The sequence below is a fragment of the Peromyscus maniculatus genome, chromosome 14 (assembly GCF_049852395.1).
Source record: "Peromyscus maniculatus bairdii isolate BWxNUB_F1_BW_parent chromosome 14, HU_Pman_BW_mat_3.1, whole genome shotgun sequence".
Lineage (NCBI taxonomy): Eukaryota > Metazoa > Chordata > Mammalia > Rodentia > Cricetidae > Peromyscus > Peromyscus maniculatus.
Window position 1 is genome coordinate 76,128,402 of NC_134865.1, and position 18,842 is coordinate 76,147,243.

At 51.1% G+C, this 18,842-nt stretch overlaps 1 protein-coding gene across 14 annotated transcripts in view; it reads right to left on the bottom strand.

Moving 5' to 3' along the window:
- Positions 1 to 18,842, bottom strand: part of Clmn (calmin) — a 103,768-nt gene that overhangs the window by 24,639 nt on the left and 60,287 nt on the right. For all 14 annotated transcript variants that reach the window (XR_013044477.1, XR_013044478.1, XR_006063599.2 and 11 more), the window contains exons 2-6: positions 16,072 to 16,133; positions 10,588 to 10,683; positions 7,636 to 7,719; positions 2,799 to 2,891; positions 1,460 to 1,650 (exon numbers count right to left, since the gene is read on the bottom strand). Coding sequence is in view for 8 of the 14 variants with exons in the window: in XM_076551317.1 (XP_076407432.1) it covers positions 1,460 to 1,650; positions 2,799 to 2,891; positions 7,636 to 7,719; positions 10,588 to 10,683; positions 16,072 to 16,133 (526 nt within the window). In the remaining 6 variants the exon portion in view is untranslated. The remainder of the gene's footprint in view (positions 1 to 1,459; positions 1,651 to 2,798; positions 2,892 to 7,635; positions 7,720 to 10,587; positions 10,684 to 16,071; positions 16,134 to 18,842) is intronic.

The following is an 18,842-nucleotide window of genomic DNA, read 5'->3' on the forward strand; positions in this document are numbered from 1 at the left end:
CTCAGCCTTCTGAGCTCTGGTATTAAAGACGGGCTGCCAAGCCCGTGGGCACTGGAAATATGAACTTTGGTCCTCATGCCTACCCAACAAGTGTTTTAACCACTGACCCGTCCCCCCAGCCCTAAAACCATAACGTTCAAAGTGAGGGGCAAAGAGAATCATGCCAGGTGTGGGTTCTCTTTAGAGTCCATCCTTTCATGTCTTATTCTGCTCATGGAACTAACAAAAATCTAAGACCTTCCAATGTAGAAACAACTGGAGACTCCCAACAGGTTACAAACTCTCTAGGCAGAGCTCTTGCAAGCCTCGGCCCATGGGACCTGATCAGAGTACATTCTCAAAGCCAGAGACCCCAACAGTCACATCTAGACAATTTTTAGGAAGGCTGTAAACCAAGCCAAAGCCACCAGGGGCCACATGCACTTGCCCAAGTGCAGGGACGCATGGGTACCCAAATGGGGCCACAGAGAGAACGCTCCCATCCCCCAGATGCCATCTCTCTTTCCCACTCGCATGGCCCCTGGCAATGAACTCTCTGGTTTGATTTATTTTTAAACATTTCTTGGTTTTTCACAGTAATCTACTAATCATTCACACTCAACTCCCTCCACCAATCCCCCAAAGGTCTAGCCTCTTTCCAGCCCCTGGGAGGTGTGCAGAAATGTATTAAGTGGATGTTAGGAGAGGCCCAAGCTGCTCTCCCAAATTCTGTCATGACTGTCTTGGAAGGCAGTGAATGATGTCACCACGTACCAGGGGGAAGCTTGGACAAGTAAGTGAAACACCAGCAACTACCCCCTAGGGTGTCCACAGAAGAGCTGGGATGTTCCCGAGTGGGTGTGGCTTCATCTACACTAGCCTGGCACCTCTGACCATGTCCCAAAGTTCACCAGTAAAGGGACTGATGGAAGGCTGCTTTAACGGGGCCTATGAAATGGTAAGAGTGCTTACTGCACAAACCTGGGCACCTGAGTTTGAATCCCCAGCACCCACACAACAATCCAGGCATAGCTGTCCATGCATGTAAGCCTATCCCTGGGGAGCAGAGACAGGAAGGTGCCAAGAGCTTGCTGGCCAAGCCTAGCAGAAATGGTACGCCTCTGATTTAGTGTGAGACTTTGTCTTAGGAGAATAAAATGGAGAGCTGTAGAGGAAGACACCTGATGCTTGCTCTGGCCTCTGTGTGTGCATGTGTGGGCGTGCCCCACACACTCACATGCACACACCACACACGAACTGGAATAGGACATCACAGCCCTGTTCTGATGGTTTATATAAAGCACAGGGCCCATGGACACCTAGCACCTTAGCAGACAGAATTTGATCTGCCTTACCCCGCCCCCACCAGGGTCCATGTGTAAACATGGAAACAGTCTTGTGGGGTGTGGTACGCCCATGGTGGACAGCAGTGGGCCTAAGGCAGGGGACAGGTTGGGGAGGGGGGAAGACTGCAGCTTACTTCCTTGTTTTCCTCTGCACCCACGCCAGCAGGGTCTTGATGGCCTTCCTCTGGTCTTTCACTGATATCGCCACACTCCTCTCTGTGGTCGGGGTGGGTGGGTAGGAGGAGTCGGAGTCTGTGCCCCCCGAGCCAGGTGACAAGCTGGAAGATGGGGAACTCCTGCTGAGGTTGCCCGTGAGCTCCTTTATCTAGAGAGAAAAGGGCAAATCAGACCCAGTGACCCACAAGGGACTCCTGGCCAGATGGTCCCTCTGACCTGCATCCATGAGACCCTGGGTGGAGAGTCTAGGTTGGTGTAGACCTGGTTCTCAGTATATGAGAAGCTTCTCCCGAGATCCCTGCAGCTCTCACCAGTCACACACACTCGTCCTGACCAGACTCTGTCTGTTCTGTTCCGCTATAACCTGGCACTCCCAGAATGCATCATGCTCCTTCAGGCTTCACTGTCCCTGTTCACTCTGGGCCTGCTGGCTGGCTGTCCCTTTCCTCCAGCATTGAACTGTTACCACAGCGTCCATGTGAGGAATGGAGAAGCTCAGGCCTGCCCCACAGATTTAGACTGCATCTCAGCACCATGCCCATGCAATTCATATGCATAGTACATCTGAGAAGCATTGCTCAGAGCACACTCCTGTTCACACTTCAAACCCCTGCTCTGGTCACTTCCTTGGGTATGTTTTCCTCATTCTGGTCACCCATTTGTGGTAGTTGTCCCTGCTTAGAGCTCTTACAAAGCCCTGCTCACACCTCAGTTGTGACCTCCACTGTAGAGCAATATGGAATCCACGTATCTTTGGGATTCCCCCAAGAAGACAGAGCCCTGTCTCTCTAGCATCTGCGATACTGAAGAAACTCAACAGATATCTAATGTACAAGTGAAGGAAGCTCTGGACTCTATTTAAGGCATTTAACACATTTCCTGATGTCCCCAGCATCTCTCAGGAAGCCAGGTCACAGAGTGACTGGGTCCTGTGTGAAGTCGGTCCAGTGGGCAAAACTCTCATACGCAGCGAATTTTGTGACCACGGTTGCATTCGCCGATGTGGGGACAGAGGCTCAAGTTCAAGGCTTACACAGGAAGGGATCCACAGCTCCATACAGTGCTGGTGTAAGTACTTCTGGGCCACACCGGCCCCAAAGCCCCTCTAAACCTTCCCCTCGTGGCTCGCCTTTTTCACTAAACCACGAGCCCCAGTCTTCACTTCGTGGTTCTCATTCAGAAAATGGAGACTCCATGGGAACTAAGTCTCATGGCGTCCCTTGCTGTGCGCACGCTGCTCTGTGGTTAGAGCGACGTTCAATGTGACGACTGTGGGCCAGAGAGCAGCGGGCTTACCTGGAAGAAGAGAATGATGTTCCATATCAGCCCGAGAACCAGTGAGGGGTTGCCATCCGCTATTTCTGCTGCATCGATGCTAACCAGCTTGACCTGGAAGGAAGCGATTGATGAGCACAAAACTCCAAGGAGTCCAATCTACCACCTCCACTGCCATCCAAAGCCTGATGCTGCTGACTGCCTGGTGCCATTTGTCACTGTCAAAGACCACCTCTTGGGGGACACCCAATGTGTAAAACTGTATTTGATAAAAAAAACATATATAGTGCTTACTATGTGTGGACACCGCCCTAAAGCCTTACAAGTGCTTATGAGTACTGACTCAGTTTACCCCAACCACAAGTCCATCATGTAGGCACTTCTCTTACTACTGTGTGTCAGGAGGGCATTCAAAGTTTCCACCATTCTCTTCCAAAAAGGGCGGGCCCAGGATGGCTGCATGCCACATGAATGCCATCAAACCCCTTGATGTGGCACACCCTTGACCACCTCAGAGCACCAACACCAGCCGTCAGAAGCACAGAAGCAGCGAGCCCACCACAGCAGGGGACTCTGCATCTGTACAGAACGCTCTACAGCTGGCTGTAACATGCCAGCCTGAGAAACTGCCCAGAGGTGACTCGCTTATTTCACCTGTGTCTGACCACACAAAGACGTCCCTGGTGAACCCCTAAAGGCTACTTGCAGCCCCTGAACCTGCAGCACCCCAGTATCTAGTTGGGGAGGTGCATTTCCCCAATACCCACAGTCTGCATTTCACACCTGTGCCTGTGGAGGCTAGAGGTTGATGTCCTGTCTTCCTCTACCAGGCTCCACCTTTTTCTAAAAAATTTTATTTGCTCACTTATTTTTTATGCAAGTTTTAGCTACCAAGTATCAAAACTCAGGTCGTCTTAAGCAGCAAGGGCTTGACCCACCAAGCCACCCTGCCAAGCCCATTCTGCATTTGAACACACACAGGGTCTCCTGTGTGGGCTCAGGATGGAGGGCCAGTGCCTACAGCCACCATCTCATTCTGCACACAGCATCTGAGCCGAGGTCCAGCCTTCTGCCAACCTCTCTGGAAAGGGCCCCAGAGCGAGCAGCATGAGCGAGGCCGTGCAGGCCATCCAGGACTCTCCTCCTCCTCCTCCGTTTCCTCTCCCTGTTGAGCAACCCTTCACAAATGGACACAGCTGTCTTCAGCGGCAAGGGGGATGGAGTGAGCTAATCAGAGCAACCTTTTAAAAGCCACACTGCAAACTCCATGCCGGGACACGTAGGGGAGGAAAAACTTAGGGAGGTTGTCATACAGCAGTTTTTCTCTCCACTCTCCCTCTCCATCACCGGTCTTTAAACTGCCTTGGCTCGGGTCTCTGATCTTATCGGTTTATTGGGGGCTCTGACAACATCGGTTAGGCCTGGGGCAGCCTAATTGAGACTGACTGCCCAGCTCCCTGGTTGACGGGCCGTTCACAGCCGCTGCCAAGAAGGTAATTGAGACAACACGGGCTCATCGCCGGCAGACCGGAGGCCAGGAAGGAAGTTGTCAATACTGAGAGGAACACGGCCCATCAAACTCGGAGCCAATATTCGGGCCATGTTCCTCCACCATCATTTACCCCACATAAGCAATCACTTGTTGGGACGCTCCTGTCTGCTCTCCAAGTCCTTCCTGGAAATATCCTCTGGTTTGCAGAGATAGAGAACATTCCAGTCCAGTGAACTGCAAATACTTAAAGGGACTGTCATCCTCATCTTCAGTGTGCCGTCCCCCTTCTTCCATCCATGGTGATGGACGGACAATAAAATCACCACACTGCAGCTCTCCAGGGACCCTGTCCCCTCCTCTTCCCCCTAACTCAGCTTGTTCTGCCTCACTGCACACAGTGAGATCACTGGGTTAGGGGACCACCCTTTCTCTCCTCTGAGCGGACAGGTTTAGAGAGGTGACTTGGGAGCTTTCACGACAATGGCTTCCCAAGGTAGTTCCTTTAATGCTCTCAGTGTCCCCATTTCAAAGGTGACAAAGCCAAGGCTTGGCCCGAGTAACTTAACTGGAGGTCCGAGATGGTCCCAGGGGGAGGCTCTCTGTAACCCACAGTTGACAGGAAGGACGAGTGCACACTGGCTGGTCCAAGGACCCCAGAACTGTGGGCACTGCCACCAAGGACCCAACAAAACCACTGAGGCCTGCCCTTCTTGGAATCCAGACACAAATCCAGTGGCGCAAAGTGGGACAAGCAAGGCTCCCTAAGTAATTAATTTTGTGCATTCTGGGAATGGGATGCAGCATGCTTCAGGGAGGTTATCTTGTCCTCTCCATCATCACCTTCCTCCTAGGTCATCATCCCCCTGCCTGGGAAACGAAGCAAAATGAGGCACTGTGCTACCATCCATCCACGCTGAGATGTTTCTAAATGTTGCTATAAAATAAATAAATAAAAGGGAAAGTGGGGTCAATGGTCCATGGTCCTGTGCTAGAGCAGACAGCTTGGAAAAGGCTCACACAGGGAGTACAGAAGGCAGGCCTTCTCAGCCTCTGCCACGCTTTCCCATGGCACCACGTTCCTCTATGGCAGGAACACCCTCACGTGAAGACTCCTCAGGCCACATATCCTCATCTTTGTGGGGCTGAGGCTCCTCTTTGTGCCTTGGAGTGCCAAACAGCATGTTGCCTGCATGAACGCTCTTTCCTCTGGACCCCAACCATCTCCAAGGCTCATGTGCATCTTATTAACTGATTCTCCCTAATGCTAGGTATAGCCCGGGTCCACAAAGACACTCAGATGGAAGCCTATGACATGCCTGGGTAACTGTGACCAGACCCACCCATGTGGGCATTAACAGTGGGAGACCATCTCACAGTCGACTAAGGCAGAAGGAGGAGGAGTAACCGAGGCAGGTGTGTGAAGGCCCCACCCATCTCCTCTCCCAAATAAGGGCTCCTTTGGAATTCAGAGGGGACACTGCTTCAGGAAAGAAAATGGATGGAACACAGGCGAGTGTCATCACAAGTCAGTCAAGCCAGGGAAGTGGCAGAGAACGGCCACACCGCACTTGGCGGGTGTGGGCACACCACCACCTCAACAGCTCTCTGAGTTCTGTTTCTGATCCTTCTATTTAGAGAGGTATAAGATTTTCCCACAGTCCCTAGAAGTGAGTGGGGAGGCCAGGATTGGAAACTGAAGCCTAGTCGCACTAAGTCAAGGCTGATCCTCGCTCAAGTAGAGGCTGACAGCGTTCCTGAGCCCACAGAGGGAGCAGCCCTTAAGTGAATCTGTGAAGGGCTTGTATTTTAAAAGACTTCACTGAGATGAGGCCGACATTTTCAAGCCTCCCATTTAGAGCATTTGATTCAATGGGTTTGGTATATTTGCAGACTTGTGTGAACACCACTGCAGCAGACTGTGGACCACATTTACCATTTCTTTTTTTTTTTTTTTTTTGGTTTTTTTCGAGACAGGGTTTCTCTGTGTAGCTTTGCGCCTTTCCTGGAGCTCACTTGGTAGCCCAGGCTGGCCTCGAACTCACAGAGATCCGCCTGCCTCTGCCTCCCAAGTGCTGGGATTAAAGGCGTGCGCCACCACGCCCGGCGCCACATTTACCATTTCTAAGAGTGGCCCAGGACCCATGAGTCATCATCCTGCATCCCTCTACCTCCCCCTAGGCCTAAGCCACCACTAATCAGTCTACTTCTCCACCATAGGAATTTCACGTGAATGGGACCATGTAAGAAGCACTCTTCATGTCGGCCTGGCTTCTGTCACCCAGCACACTGTACTTGAGGTCCTATGCTATAACACACCTAGCACCAAATTATTTTTCACAACCAAGTAATATGCCACAGGAGTGCTGATCCATCCCTCAGCTGATAAATTCCTGGTCTGTTTCCACCTTTAAAGGCTCAGATATCAAAGGTGCACTGGGGTGTTTTATGGTCACCATCTTCTGAACCTTTGGCGTCCAGGACTTTCTCTACTGTGTGGTGACTGGGAGACAGATCCCCCCTCCTCTGTGGTGGTAACTGTGCTTCCCACTCCACTTGTATCCGGGGCTGTGGCTCAGCCCCAGGCTTGACATCACATCATTCTGCAGTGGTGAACACCTTCCCCAGGCTGGAGGAGAGCAGCAGTCAGAAAAGCAGGGTCACGCCTGCTCCCGTCCTTCAGCAGGGTTCTGAGATGATCTAGGTACCCGGCTCTTCCCAGGCTCCATCCTCGAGTCTCTGGGTCCCTTCATGAGCTACTGGACATCCTCCACCTGGTTCCCTGTCTGCTGAGATAGTGCACACCTGCCTGTCTGACACACAGAACCTAGAAGGATCTGCACCTTGGGGTAATGTTTACTCTGTGCCAACGGGTGAGACAAGCTGAAGACTGTTTTTACTCAGATTGATCCAGAAACAAACCTAGTGAAAGGAGGCTTTGGGGAGGTCACCCCTGGACCTCCCCTTCTCACCTGTGAAGGACATGAAACAGTTCCAAATGCAGATCCAGAAATCCTCACGACAGCCAGGCTGCTATCATTCCCTCTGCCACACTGACTGCCAGGTCCTCAAGTGCCAAGAGAAAGCTACATTCTAGCAATGAATCCCACAGCTCTGGGAACCCACCGGCTGCTGTCCCCCTCTCAGACTGCCTACCCACAGGCACAAACAGGGTGGGCAGGACATTGGAACCACATCCCAAAATGTAGCTTCTCCAAGTGACTTTCCTTCACCCCAAGCTTGGGAGGGGTTGGCTATTTCCGCTATTAAAACTTCCTACACTTCCCTCATGACCACACCAAACTTCAAAATTCTGCCCTTTCTCCCCGGGGCAAGCTTGTGTTATCGAGGCGGCCTTCAAATACTTACATTGCTATCTTCCAGAAACTTAAGTGCTTTTGCTATGTTGTTCAACCGAAAAATACGATGTGATGAGGATTTGTATTCATGCAGCTGAAAAACAAGAGAAGATACCGCTAAGCAGGTGCAGGCGCGGTAGCGCCCCAGGACCACAGTGGGCGCCTGTCCTTCATCATTTCCTTTTGGAGAAGGTTAGGGATGGTGTTGAAAACACTATCCAAATGCCACGGTGACACTGGGATCCTGGGACCTGACTCACTGGAGATGGGGAACAGGGAATCTCGACATGGGACAAATGTGTCTACTTTTCTCTCCAGCCAGCAGCCTCCCTCCTCTAGGGACCTGCAGTAACATGCTCTCACAGCGCGCGTGACTCTTTGGTTAGGGAAGCGAGCTTGCTGTCTTCCTCATCGCCTCAGCCTCCCCAGCAGCAGCAGCAGCAGCAGATGTGGCTGGTTTCTGGCTAAGCACTTTTTCACATGGGGAGAATACACACACAAAAGCCAGCTGCAGGCTGCAGCTCCAATCCTGACAGCGTGAGTTCTGCACAGAGTTGTGCACAGAGCTCTCCACAGACTGCCACAGTGAGCCCGTCTCCAGAGAACACACGTGCCAGTTCCACCTGAAAGGACCCACTGTGCTCTACCAATAGGCAGTGGAGGACTTTTTTTTTTTTTTTTTGCTGAGCTGCGGGGTCAAAGGTCAAGGACATGAAGGTTGTTGCCATGGGCCCCGGCTTCAAAGTGGGAGCCTGCCTCTTGGGAACACAGAACAAGGGCTCAGAATTCGCTTTCTTATGAAGTCTTTGGGGGGCCCTGCAGCTTGTCCACTGAGACCTGCTGAGACTGCCTCACCCAGCTTTGCACAGCTGTCTGCCCTGAGTGTACTCACTGGCATCTTCTACGTCGTGAGTGTGAATGGGTGAGACAGGGCCTCAACCCCACGGGTCTGAGAAGAGACGTCGTGCCATGTGTTGTCTGTTTTGAGACAGGGTCTCTCTGTGTAGCCCTGGCTGTCCTGGAATTCATCATGTAGACCAGGCTGGCCTTGATCTCACAGAGATCCTCCTGCCTCTGCCTCCCGAGTGCTGGGACTAAAGGAGCGTGCCAGCACACCGGGCGAGAAGTCATGCTTTTCAAGTTGGGTCCAGAGCCAGAGCGGACTGTATGGTGCTGCATCTGCCACGGCACCTGCATCCAGCATAAAGGACTGCCGAAGCCCAAGTAAACACGCACACCTTGAGCCAGTTTCTCAACTTAAATACATCTGGCCTTAAAAAAAAAAAAAAAAGGCTTTAGTTTTATTTATGTGAGCATGTGCCCATAGGTGCAGATGCCGGGGGAAGTGGAGGCCAGAGAGACTTTGGATCCTCTAGGGCTGGAGCTACAGGCGGTGGTGAGCCACCTGATGTGGACGCTACAAATCAAACTCCAGCAGTCCACAAGAGCCAAAATCACGCTTAACTGCTGGGCCACTTCCCCAGACCCTATGATTGGCATCTCGGACTGGATCATTTGCCACCCTGGGGGGGAGCACATCTGACAATGCTTGGGAACATTTTGGGTGGCCACACTAGTGGGTGCTCCTAGCACTGAGAGGCTACCTATTCTCATCCAACAGCCTAAAGCCTAAAATTAGGTTTTCCCTAATTTTAAGCTGTAACTCTGGTTAGCACAAAGCTTAGCTAACTCGATCCTTCAATTTCAATTCTTAACCATCACAGGCTCACTGAAAACACCAGGCATTCACTTACTTCTTTACCTACTAAAACAGGTTTGCTTTAAAAAACGAACAACAGACTGAAAAAGATATGGACCAGTAAGTAAAAGTGCTTGTCACGCCAGCCTGGTGACCTGAGTTCGATCCCAGGAACCCACAGGGAAGGCAAGAACTGACTTCCTTAAGTTGTCCTCTGATCTCTATATGTACACCTTATTACATGCACACACCCCCAACATGTGTGCACAAATACACAGTAACAAAATAATAATAATAAAAGAAAAACAGATACCACTCAGTTATGTATGTTCTTAGCATTCATTTTCTTTAAGATTCACTTATTTTTATTTTATGTATATAAGTGCATGTGTATATGTGTACCGTGTGTGTGAAGTGTCTGCAGAGGCCACAAAAGGGCGTCAGATGCCCTTGAACTGGAGTTAGAACGGTTGTAGGCTCCCATGTGGTGCTGAGACTTGAACCTGCGTCCTCTTGCAAGAGCAGCCAGTGCTCTTAACTGCTGAGCCATCTCTCCAGCTCTCACGTCCCTCTTTATTTATTTTCAATTTATTTATGCATATGTGCGCAGGTGCCCTCGGAGGGCAGAGAGGAGTATGGGGACACTCTGGAGTTGGAGTTAGAGACCATCGGGAGCTGTCCGACGTGGGTGCTTGGAACAGAACTTAGGTTCTCTGGAAGAGCAGGAAGTGCTTTTTGCTACTGAGTCACCTCACCAGTGCCCCACCTCACGTTATAAAGGAACGCCACCCTTCAGCATTCCCTGACACTGAGTTACACTCTGTGTGGATGTGTGCGTGCATGTACACCCGACGTCATGGTTGCCTAGAGCCTTCAGGTGTTATTGGCCTATACACACCAGGCTATGGGGCTACCGGCTGGTGATGGAACCTTTAGGAGGTGGGGCCTGGTGGGAGGAAGTTAGGTCTTCAGAGCCGTGCCCTTGAGGATGATATTGGGATCCCTGGTCCCTTTCTTTTTGCTGCCCCGAGATAAGAAGCTTCCCTGCGACACATTCTTGTGATGTGCCGTCTTTTCTCAGGCCCAAAGCAACACGGCAAAGTGGCCACAGCCACTTCTGAACCTACGAGCCCCAACAAACCCTTCCTCCTTGAAATAGCTGACTGGGGCGCTTTGTCACAGTGACGGAAAGTTGACGCCCAAATGAAAACGCAGCCTTTGGAAGTACTTCCTTTTGCATTTTTTCCCCAATACACCACATACCAGATTTCGCCCGGAGAGGACTTCCAGCAAAGCCATCAGGATTTTGCCATCTTGGATATCAACGAACAGGTCCGTAACTTCTAGAGGTGGGTCACACTGTAGGACAGGAGGAGAAACAGCCGATTAGTGACCTGGGTGGTCAACAGAACTACTTCACCATGCAGTGCTTGCTCCAGGGAGAAACTTGTGGGGCTGGAGAGATGGCTCAGGGGTTCAGAGCAGTGGCTGCTCTTCCACAGGGCCCGGGTTCAATTCCCAGCACCCACATGGCCACTCACAGCTGTCTGTAACTCCAGTTCCGGGGGAACCTATCACCTTCACACCAACGCACATAAAGTTAAATACTTTTTTTTTTTTAAAAAAAAGAGAGAGAAACTTGCAGGCAGAAGGATCATCTGTGGAGCCAGAAGCCCATTGGCTTGGAAGGGACCTCTGGCCAGCAGGTGTGGGGCAGCTCGGCAGGAGAGCTGTGTAAGGGATTCGGCAACAGGGAACTGATTAATTGGCTTTGGCGGCCACCTCACACGAGACCTCAGACCCCAGGGCTGGGTCACATTCAGGCTTCCGTTTAAGGAGAGAAAGAAATGGCACATCCCCATTTGGAGGCTTCCAAAGCATAAAAGAATTTCAGGTCCAGGGTGACGATAGCTCAGTTGACAAAGTGCCTGCCACTGCACAAGCATGAAGACCTGGGTTCAACCCCCCGGTGCCCACATAAAAAGCTGTTATCCGGACGCTGGGAGGGAGACACAGAGGGACCCCTGAAGCTTGGTGGCCAACCAGCGTTGCTGAATCAGTGAGCCCAGTCCCAGGAAGAGACGCTGTCTCAAAAAGACAGGGTGGGTTGCTTCTCAGAAACAACACTTAAGGTTAACATCTGGCCTCCACACACACCCATTTTCTACCCATACACATGCATCAGCACACTCATTCACACACACACACACACACACACACACACACACACACACACACGCACACACATTCTGTTAGGGCTCATGGGAAATTACCTAGTGCAAGCCTTCACTTCAGATTTGGGGAAACTGAGGCTCAAATAGGCTGGGTGATCGTCAAATAGCTATTTGGTAAAATCCTGTTTTCTGTATCTGGCCTTCAATAGTCGAAATGAATGCAATGGAGGTTCATGTAACAGAGAATCCAAAGCCTGCATTCTTGAGCTCCTGCGGCCTTGGCCAGAATTCCCCCTTACCTTTTGTCCAGGTTAAGGGAATGACTGGATGGATGCTTCATGTACCCTCAGGGACAACGGGAAACAGGATACAGTGCCCCTTCATAACCAGGGCAGTGGCAGCTCTTCCCAGCACACACCCACAGGTATGGAAAATCTCAACACAATGTTAGTTCAGTCAGCACTTTCTCTGGGAATGCCTCCTTCCTTCCGTGGCCCCTTGGTGGGCCTGCGTTTTACTGCTTATTAAGGAAGGTGGCACTTCCTCACCCTTTATATGAGTCCCAGTTCCCTGCCCCAGTTAGCCAAAATATAGGATGAGGCTACCTACAGGTGCACAAAAAAAAAAGGGGGGGGGGGTGGCCTCCAGGGCATCAGTGAGTCTGAACCAAAAGGCAATGTATTTTCTTTGCAAATCCTGCAGCCTCAGTCACATTCCTGGCCCGGCAGACTACTTCCTTTTAAAAGACCCCAACAAAACACCCCTGATGAATGGGCTAACAAAATTTCCAGTTAGCCGCCTGACAGGGGTAGAGTCTGACCCCAGGCTAATTTCCATCGGGTGTGCCTGGAAGGGCTGCTGCATCAAAGACGACCTTGGCCAGAGTCCGCCACTGGACGCAGGGGGCTAGACAGAAACCACTCCAGCCCAAACACCCCCTGGACCAACATTCCCCAGGCTTCAGGAGTCTGCTCTGGCTGGAGCCACAGTACCCCTCACCTCCCCAGGGTTTTCTGCATGACCGAACTCCTTCTGTAAATTAAGGAATTTTTCCAGAAGCCAGAGACTCTGTAAATATTCCTGACAGCCTTCAAATTGCAGTTAAGCCCAATTCACCAAGGACTTCCTAGGTTTCCTTCTCATGAAAGGTTGTTTTTAGAAGTCCCGGGGCTGGAAATGGGGCCGTTAATTTCTCCCTGCTTATTACGCATCGCTTTCGGGTGCTGTCTGATTTATCTTCAGAATGGGTGCTACATGCTACCTACCCGACCCCGGCCCCCACCAAAAGGGACAAGGGCAGGTCTGGCCGAGGAGAATGTCCTTGACATGACAAATGCATGCTCAAAGAGGTTCACACTGGGTGGCAGGTAAGTGTGGGGCATTGACTCTCTGACTCTTTTCAGTATTTATTTATTTTCACTATAAAAAGAAAGAAAGACTTTCTGGCTCTGCCCTGTCCCCTGCTAAGAATTCTCAACCAGGCTGACATGCATCAGGCATTAATTTAGGAGCTCACCAAGCTCAGATCTGGGGACTGGCTTTCCTTTTCTGTCCTCCCCAAAGCCCAGTCATGTTTCACTTTATGAGCAATGCCAAAAATGTGCCCACCGTCAAAACAACCAGCAAAGGATTTATCATGCTTCAAGTGTGAGCCTTGTCACTTTCCATCTCACGGCCCAGACGCTCGTGGGTGATGTGACAGCACCATGTCACCCGTGCTGAAGGAGGGGTGGGACACATGTGCCCGCTCAGGACATAGTCAAGTGTGAAAGTGAACTGCTTCAGTTGGGAGCGCTGTTTCCTGCTTTCTGATAACTGCACCGGTTTCTTCCAGATCAGTGGTTCTCAGCCTCCCTAATGCTGTGACCCTCCAATACAGGTCTTCATGTTGTGATGACCCCCGACCATAAATTATTTTCATTGCTACTTCCTAAGTATAATTTTTGCTAATGTTATGAATCATGATATAAATATCTGATATGTGACCCTTGTGAAAGGGTCATTCATTCAACAACCCCCTGGGGGTCATGACCTACAGGTCGAGAACCACTGTTCCAGGTCATCAATGGTTGTGCTCTTACCTTTGAAGAGGAGAGAAACGCTTGAGATTCCCTACAGTGGGGGTACAGCTAGCTTCCAAAAGACGGGGAGACTGGTGGGGGAATGTAGATGGAGAACAAGAGAGTGCCCAGAGGGAAGAAGAGGTGGTGTTGATACAAGAAGCATCAAATCATCTGGTTTTTTCCCAAGATGGTCTCATGTAGCCCAGGCTGGCCACAGACAACCTGAACTTCTGATTTTCCTGCTTCCATCTCCCAAGTTGCTGGGATTACAGATGTGTATCACCACATCTGGCTTATGTGGTGCTAGGAATCAAACCCAGGGCTTTGTGTATGCTGAGTAAGCACCCTACCAACTGCTCCCCATCCTCAGCTCCATATATCAGCTTAAAAAAAAAAAAGTCAAAAAGTGTGTTTGTTCCTGCAGCCGCAGGACACTTGAGACAATTATATTCCCAGGGCTCACAGGTCCAGCCTTACATGCACGGGGAGCTTGCATTTCTGCAGGTGACCCTCCCTTTTCTGAGTGTTGTTCACTTGCTTGCCTCTTCTCTCCTCCTCAGCTCCTCCTGCCTGGAACTGCATCAGCTGCCTCGGTGCCATGTGTACAGCAGCAGCTTGTGTGTGCAGCAGCAGCTTGTGTGTGCAGCAGCAGTTTATGTGTGCAGTTTGTGTGTACAGCTTGTGTGTGCAGCAGCAGCTTGTGTGTGCAGCTTATCTGTGCAGCTTGTGTATGCAGCAGCAGCTTGTGTGTGCAGCAGCAGCTTGTGTGTGCAGCTTATGTGTGCAGCTTGTGTGTGCAGCAGCAGCTTGTGTGTGCAGCAGCAGCTTGTGTGTGCAGCAGCAGCTTGTGTGTGCAGCTTATGTGTGCAGCAGCAGCTTGTGTGTGCAGCAGCAGCTTGTGTGTGCAGCAGCAGCTTGTGTGTGCAGCTTATGTGTGCAGCTTGTGTGTGCAGCAGCAGCTTGTGTGTGCAGCTTATGTGTGCAGCTTGTGTATGCAGCAGCAGCTTGTGTGTGCAGCAGCAGCTTGTGTGTGCAGCAGCAGCTTGTGTGTTCAGCTTCTGTGGGCAGCTTGTGTGTGTGTGTAGCTTGTGTGTGCAGCTTATGTGTGCAGCTTGTGTGTGCAGCGGCAGCTTCTGTGTGCAGCAGCAGCTTGTGTGTGCAGCAGCAGCTTGTGTGTGCAGCTTATGTGTGCAGCTTGTGTGTGCAGCAGCAGCTTGTGTGTGCAGCAGCAGCTTGTGTGTGCAGCTTATGTGTGCAGCAGCAGCTTGTGTGTGCAGCAGCAGCTTGTGTGTGCAGCTTATGTGTGCAGCTTGTGTGTGCAGCAGCAGCTTGTGTGTGCAGCTTATGTGTGCAGCTTGTGTGTGCAGCGGCAGCTTCTGTGTGCAGCAGCAGCTTGTGTGTGCAGCAGCAGCTTGTGTGTGCAGCAGCAGCTTGTGTGTGCAGCAGCAGCTTGTGTGTGCAGCAGCAGCTTGCAGACACAATGTAAAACTCAAGTTGCACGGCCAAAGAACGTGAGAAGGAAGGGGAAAGAGAAGAACCACTGAGAAGCTGTAGAAGAGCTCAGGAAAGCCTTGGGACGTCTGGGCGCCCATGTCCTCATCCTCACAGTCTGTTCTGGGCTAGGGGAGGATTCGAGGAGACCTGGCAGTGTGTGGCATGAAGCAGGCTGCCTGATACAGAGGACAGCTCTTAACTGCAATGTTAAAGTGGCTTTGCCTAAGGGTGTTCACAGCTCTTGCATAAGTCAGTTCAAATGACTACTGATGGCTGCTGACAGCCCCAGAGTGGACAGCTGGGTCTTGTCTGAGCTGGAGAGAGATGGTCTTCTGTCCATGGAAGCACTGGAATTGTTTAACATGGAACACCTTCCACTGTCCACTCATGGATTCTCCTCCCCAGCTACCCCGGTAATCACAGAGCAGCTGTGTCTGCTTCCCATGCTGAGCATGGAGAGCAGTGAGAGGACACCCACAAAGACACAAATGCACAGAGCCACAGGCTGGGGAGACGGCTTAGTGCACACAGCCCTTGCCATAGAAGTCTGGGGACAGAGTTCCGACACTCAGAACCCAGATGTGGTAGTGTGCGTTTGTAATCCCTGTGCACCTAGGTCGAGATGGGAGGTGGAAATGGGAAAATCCACAGAAGCTCATGAATGGGCTAGCCTGGTGTGTGTAGCAGTGAGCAAGAGACCTTGTCTCAACAAGGCGGCAGGTAAGGACTGACACCCAAGGCTGTCCCCTGACTTCCACACTCTTACATACAGTAACACAACCATGTCCACACACATACATACTAGACAGCACACAAAGTCACACACACACAGTCACACACACACACACACACACACACACACACGCACGCGCGCACGCACGCACACACACTCATGTGCAGAGTGGTGTGGGGGAAGGGGAATCATGTCTCCTCCCTGCCGTCCAACAGAACATCAGTGTAGTTGCAGGTGAACAAAGGTGAACGCTTCACTCACCAGCTCCCAGACCCCCACTTGCCTTTTCGAGGTGCAGGTTTATCCATCGTGTGAAAGTCCTCTTCTGCACATTTTCCCTCTCAACTGAAAACAAAGAAAGGCCATTAACCAGGGCGCAGAAGAAACATGGGCAAAATCTTGCCCTCCCTTCCCAGGGAGAGTCCACATAGGCAGATGGCAGACTGTCCCCTGCAGGGTCCTCTCTAGGGTCCCCAGCATGAGCAGAACTCTTCACAGAAGCGGGGCACCAGGGCCATAATGCAGCACCTGATCCCAGGTTTCCAGCCCAAGCTTGAGCCTCTAAGTACCCAATGAATTCACACTGACTGTGAGTGTCCAACCATCCGGCTGTAAGACGAATAGGCTCTAGCGGGAAGTGAAATGATCACACACAAAGACACAGGCTAGGCAGCTGCCTAGAGGTAGGGGTACAGAGCCCTGCGATGGGGAGATGGTTCAGTGGGTAAAGCCCTGGCCAGGTAAGCATGAGGACCGGAATTAGGATGCCCAGAACCCAGGGAAAACCAGACATAGTAGAGAGCATCTCTAATCCCAGAGCACCTCTGGCTTGGTCCCAGGCTGGGATGGAGCCAGTGGTTAGGGATCGGGATGGGAGCTCTGGGATGTGCTGGGGTGTTGGAGAAATAGTCTCCCAGGCTTAGGGCCAGACTCCCTGTCACCTTCCAGCTTCCTGGTTCAGGCCATTCTCCCATCCCCACTTCTGCTCAGCAAGCTGAGGATGAGGTGTCCACTCCCAAGTTTCCAGGTGTTTTGAGATAAGGTCAAGGATGGCTTCCAACTCGGGACCCTCCTGCCTCCGCCTCCGTAGTTCTGGGATTACATGCATGTGTCCCCATGCCCAGTGCTGTAGCTTTTACTTTTAGAGCTAAGAATAGAAGATTCCTCAGACACTTGCTGCCTAGCCATGGTGAGTGGCCGGCCCTAAACCGTGGATCCCTTCTGGAAGGGGAGGGCACTCTCTCACTGTGCTTCTTAGTAAGAACCACTCATTGTGCAGGACTGGCATCCATCAATTATGTTCTGTTGTTTATTAAACCGTAGGCCTGACAACGCCCCCCCCCACCTTAGCAACAACAGTTGCTAGGGAGAAACTGTCCTAAGGATGGACAACAGGAAGCAGAGCTGGGAATCACCTCAGGCCTGCCCCCTGGAGATGGAAAGTGTGTGTTCAGTTCCATCTCTCCCGGATAACCTGTAAGAGCAACAATGGCTTTTAAGAAATTCACGAGTCGGACAGTGGTGGCGCACACCTTTAATCCCAGTACTCGGGAGGCAGAAGCAGGCGGATCTCTGTGAGTTCGAGGCCAGCCTGGGCTACAGAGTGAGTTCCAGGAAAGGCATCAAAGCTACAGAGAGAAACCCTGTCTCAAAAAAACAAAAAAACAAAAAACAAAAAAAAACCAAAACCCAAAAACAAAACAAAAAAAACAAAGAAAGATTCAGTGAGTGGGGCCTGGGGAGATGGCTCAGTGGGTAAAATGCTTGCTCTGTAAGCACGAAGACCTGAGTTCAAATCCTCAGTGCCCATGTAGAAGCTAGGTGCCTCAATGTATCTCTGCAACCCCAGTCTGGGGAATCGGTAAAAGGTGGGTCCTGGGGGACCCCTGGCCAGCCAGCCTAGATGGTACAGCAAGCCTCAAGTTCAGTGAGAGACCATGTCTCACACAGCGTGGAGAGCAATAGAGGAAGACACCAGACCACCTCTGGTCTCCACATGTGCACATCTGTATGGGTACATACCTATCCACACACATGCATTTTACACACTCCTGTGTGTATGTATGTATATATATATACATATACACACACACACACACACACACACACACACACACACACACGAACACACATGTTTTACACACACATTCTTTATAGATGAATAAACTAGGGCTAAATGCCCCTCCTTTCCTCCCCCTCCCTCCTGAGCTCTGTGGTCCTAGCCATCCCAGACCCATTAAAGACCTAGGTGGTGTTCCTCTGAGGGTCATAGCACCAGAATCTATATCTTGATGCACAGTGGCCTATGGTGGCTGCCACCTTGGTGTCCAGCCGCCATGCCTCTCAGTGAAACTTTCCTGGGGTGCTGAGCCAGACAACTACTAATTTACCCCCAGATTACTAAGTTCCGGATTTCAGCACAGTAGAAGAACACACTCGAGATGGCAGAAAACATTTCATACTCCTTTAGCAAGGAGAAATTGAGAGCCAATTTGTCTGCCGCCCGAGAAAAAGGCTTCACTTTTCCATAATGACTACAGTGCTTTTGGGCTCTTGGCCACATTATTAGGTAGATAGTGGCACCCATAAATCAGATTTTAATATTGTGCTGTTCATGCTTTTTAATTGAAGAGCCCGCAGACAGTAATTATGCACATAACTGCTTTCCTCTCATCCGTCTCCTTTTCTAAAGAAGGTCACTGACAAGTAGGCTTGAGATTTAAAGCTCTGATCCTGGCAGGCTGTGCTTCCTGGAGAGGGAAAGGAACGGTTGGCAGAAGTTAAGAGTTAGGACAAGGAGGCACTTGCTGAGATAACTGAGTCTCAGAATCCCAGAGACTTCTGAAAGCTGGAGCGGCCCAGCTCAAGCTCCAGTTGAGAATTGCCCACCTCTGTTCATAGATCTATCTTGATCTTTTTGGTGGCTGAAGTTTTCCAGGGTACTTCCTGGGCTACCATCCCCTGCTCAATGGATGCTGTGACAACTTTTAGTCTGCCACTAACAGGAGTGACACCCCAATGTGCAGCCTTGCATCGGCACCCCGGCACACAGCT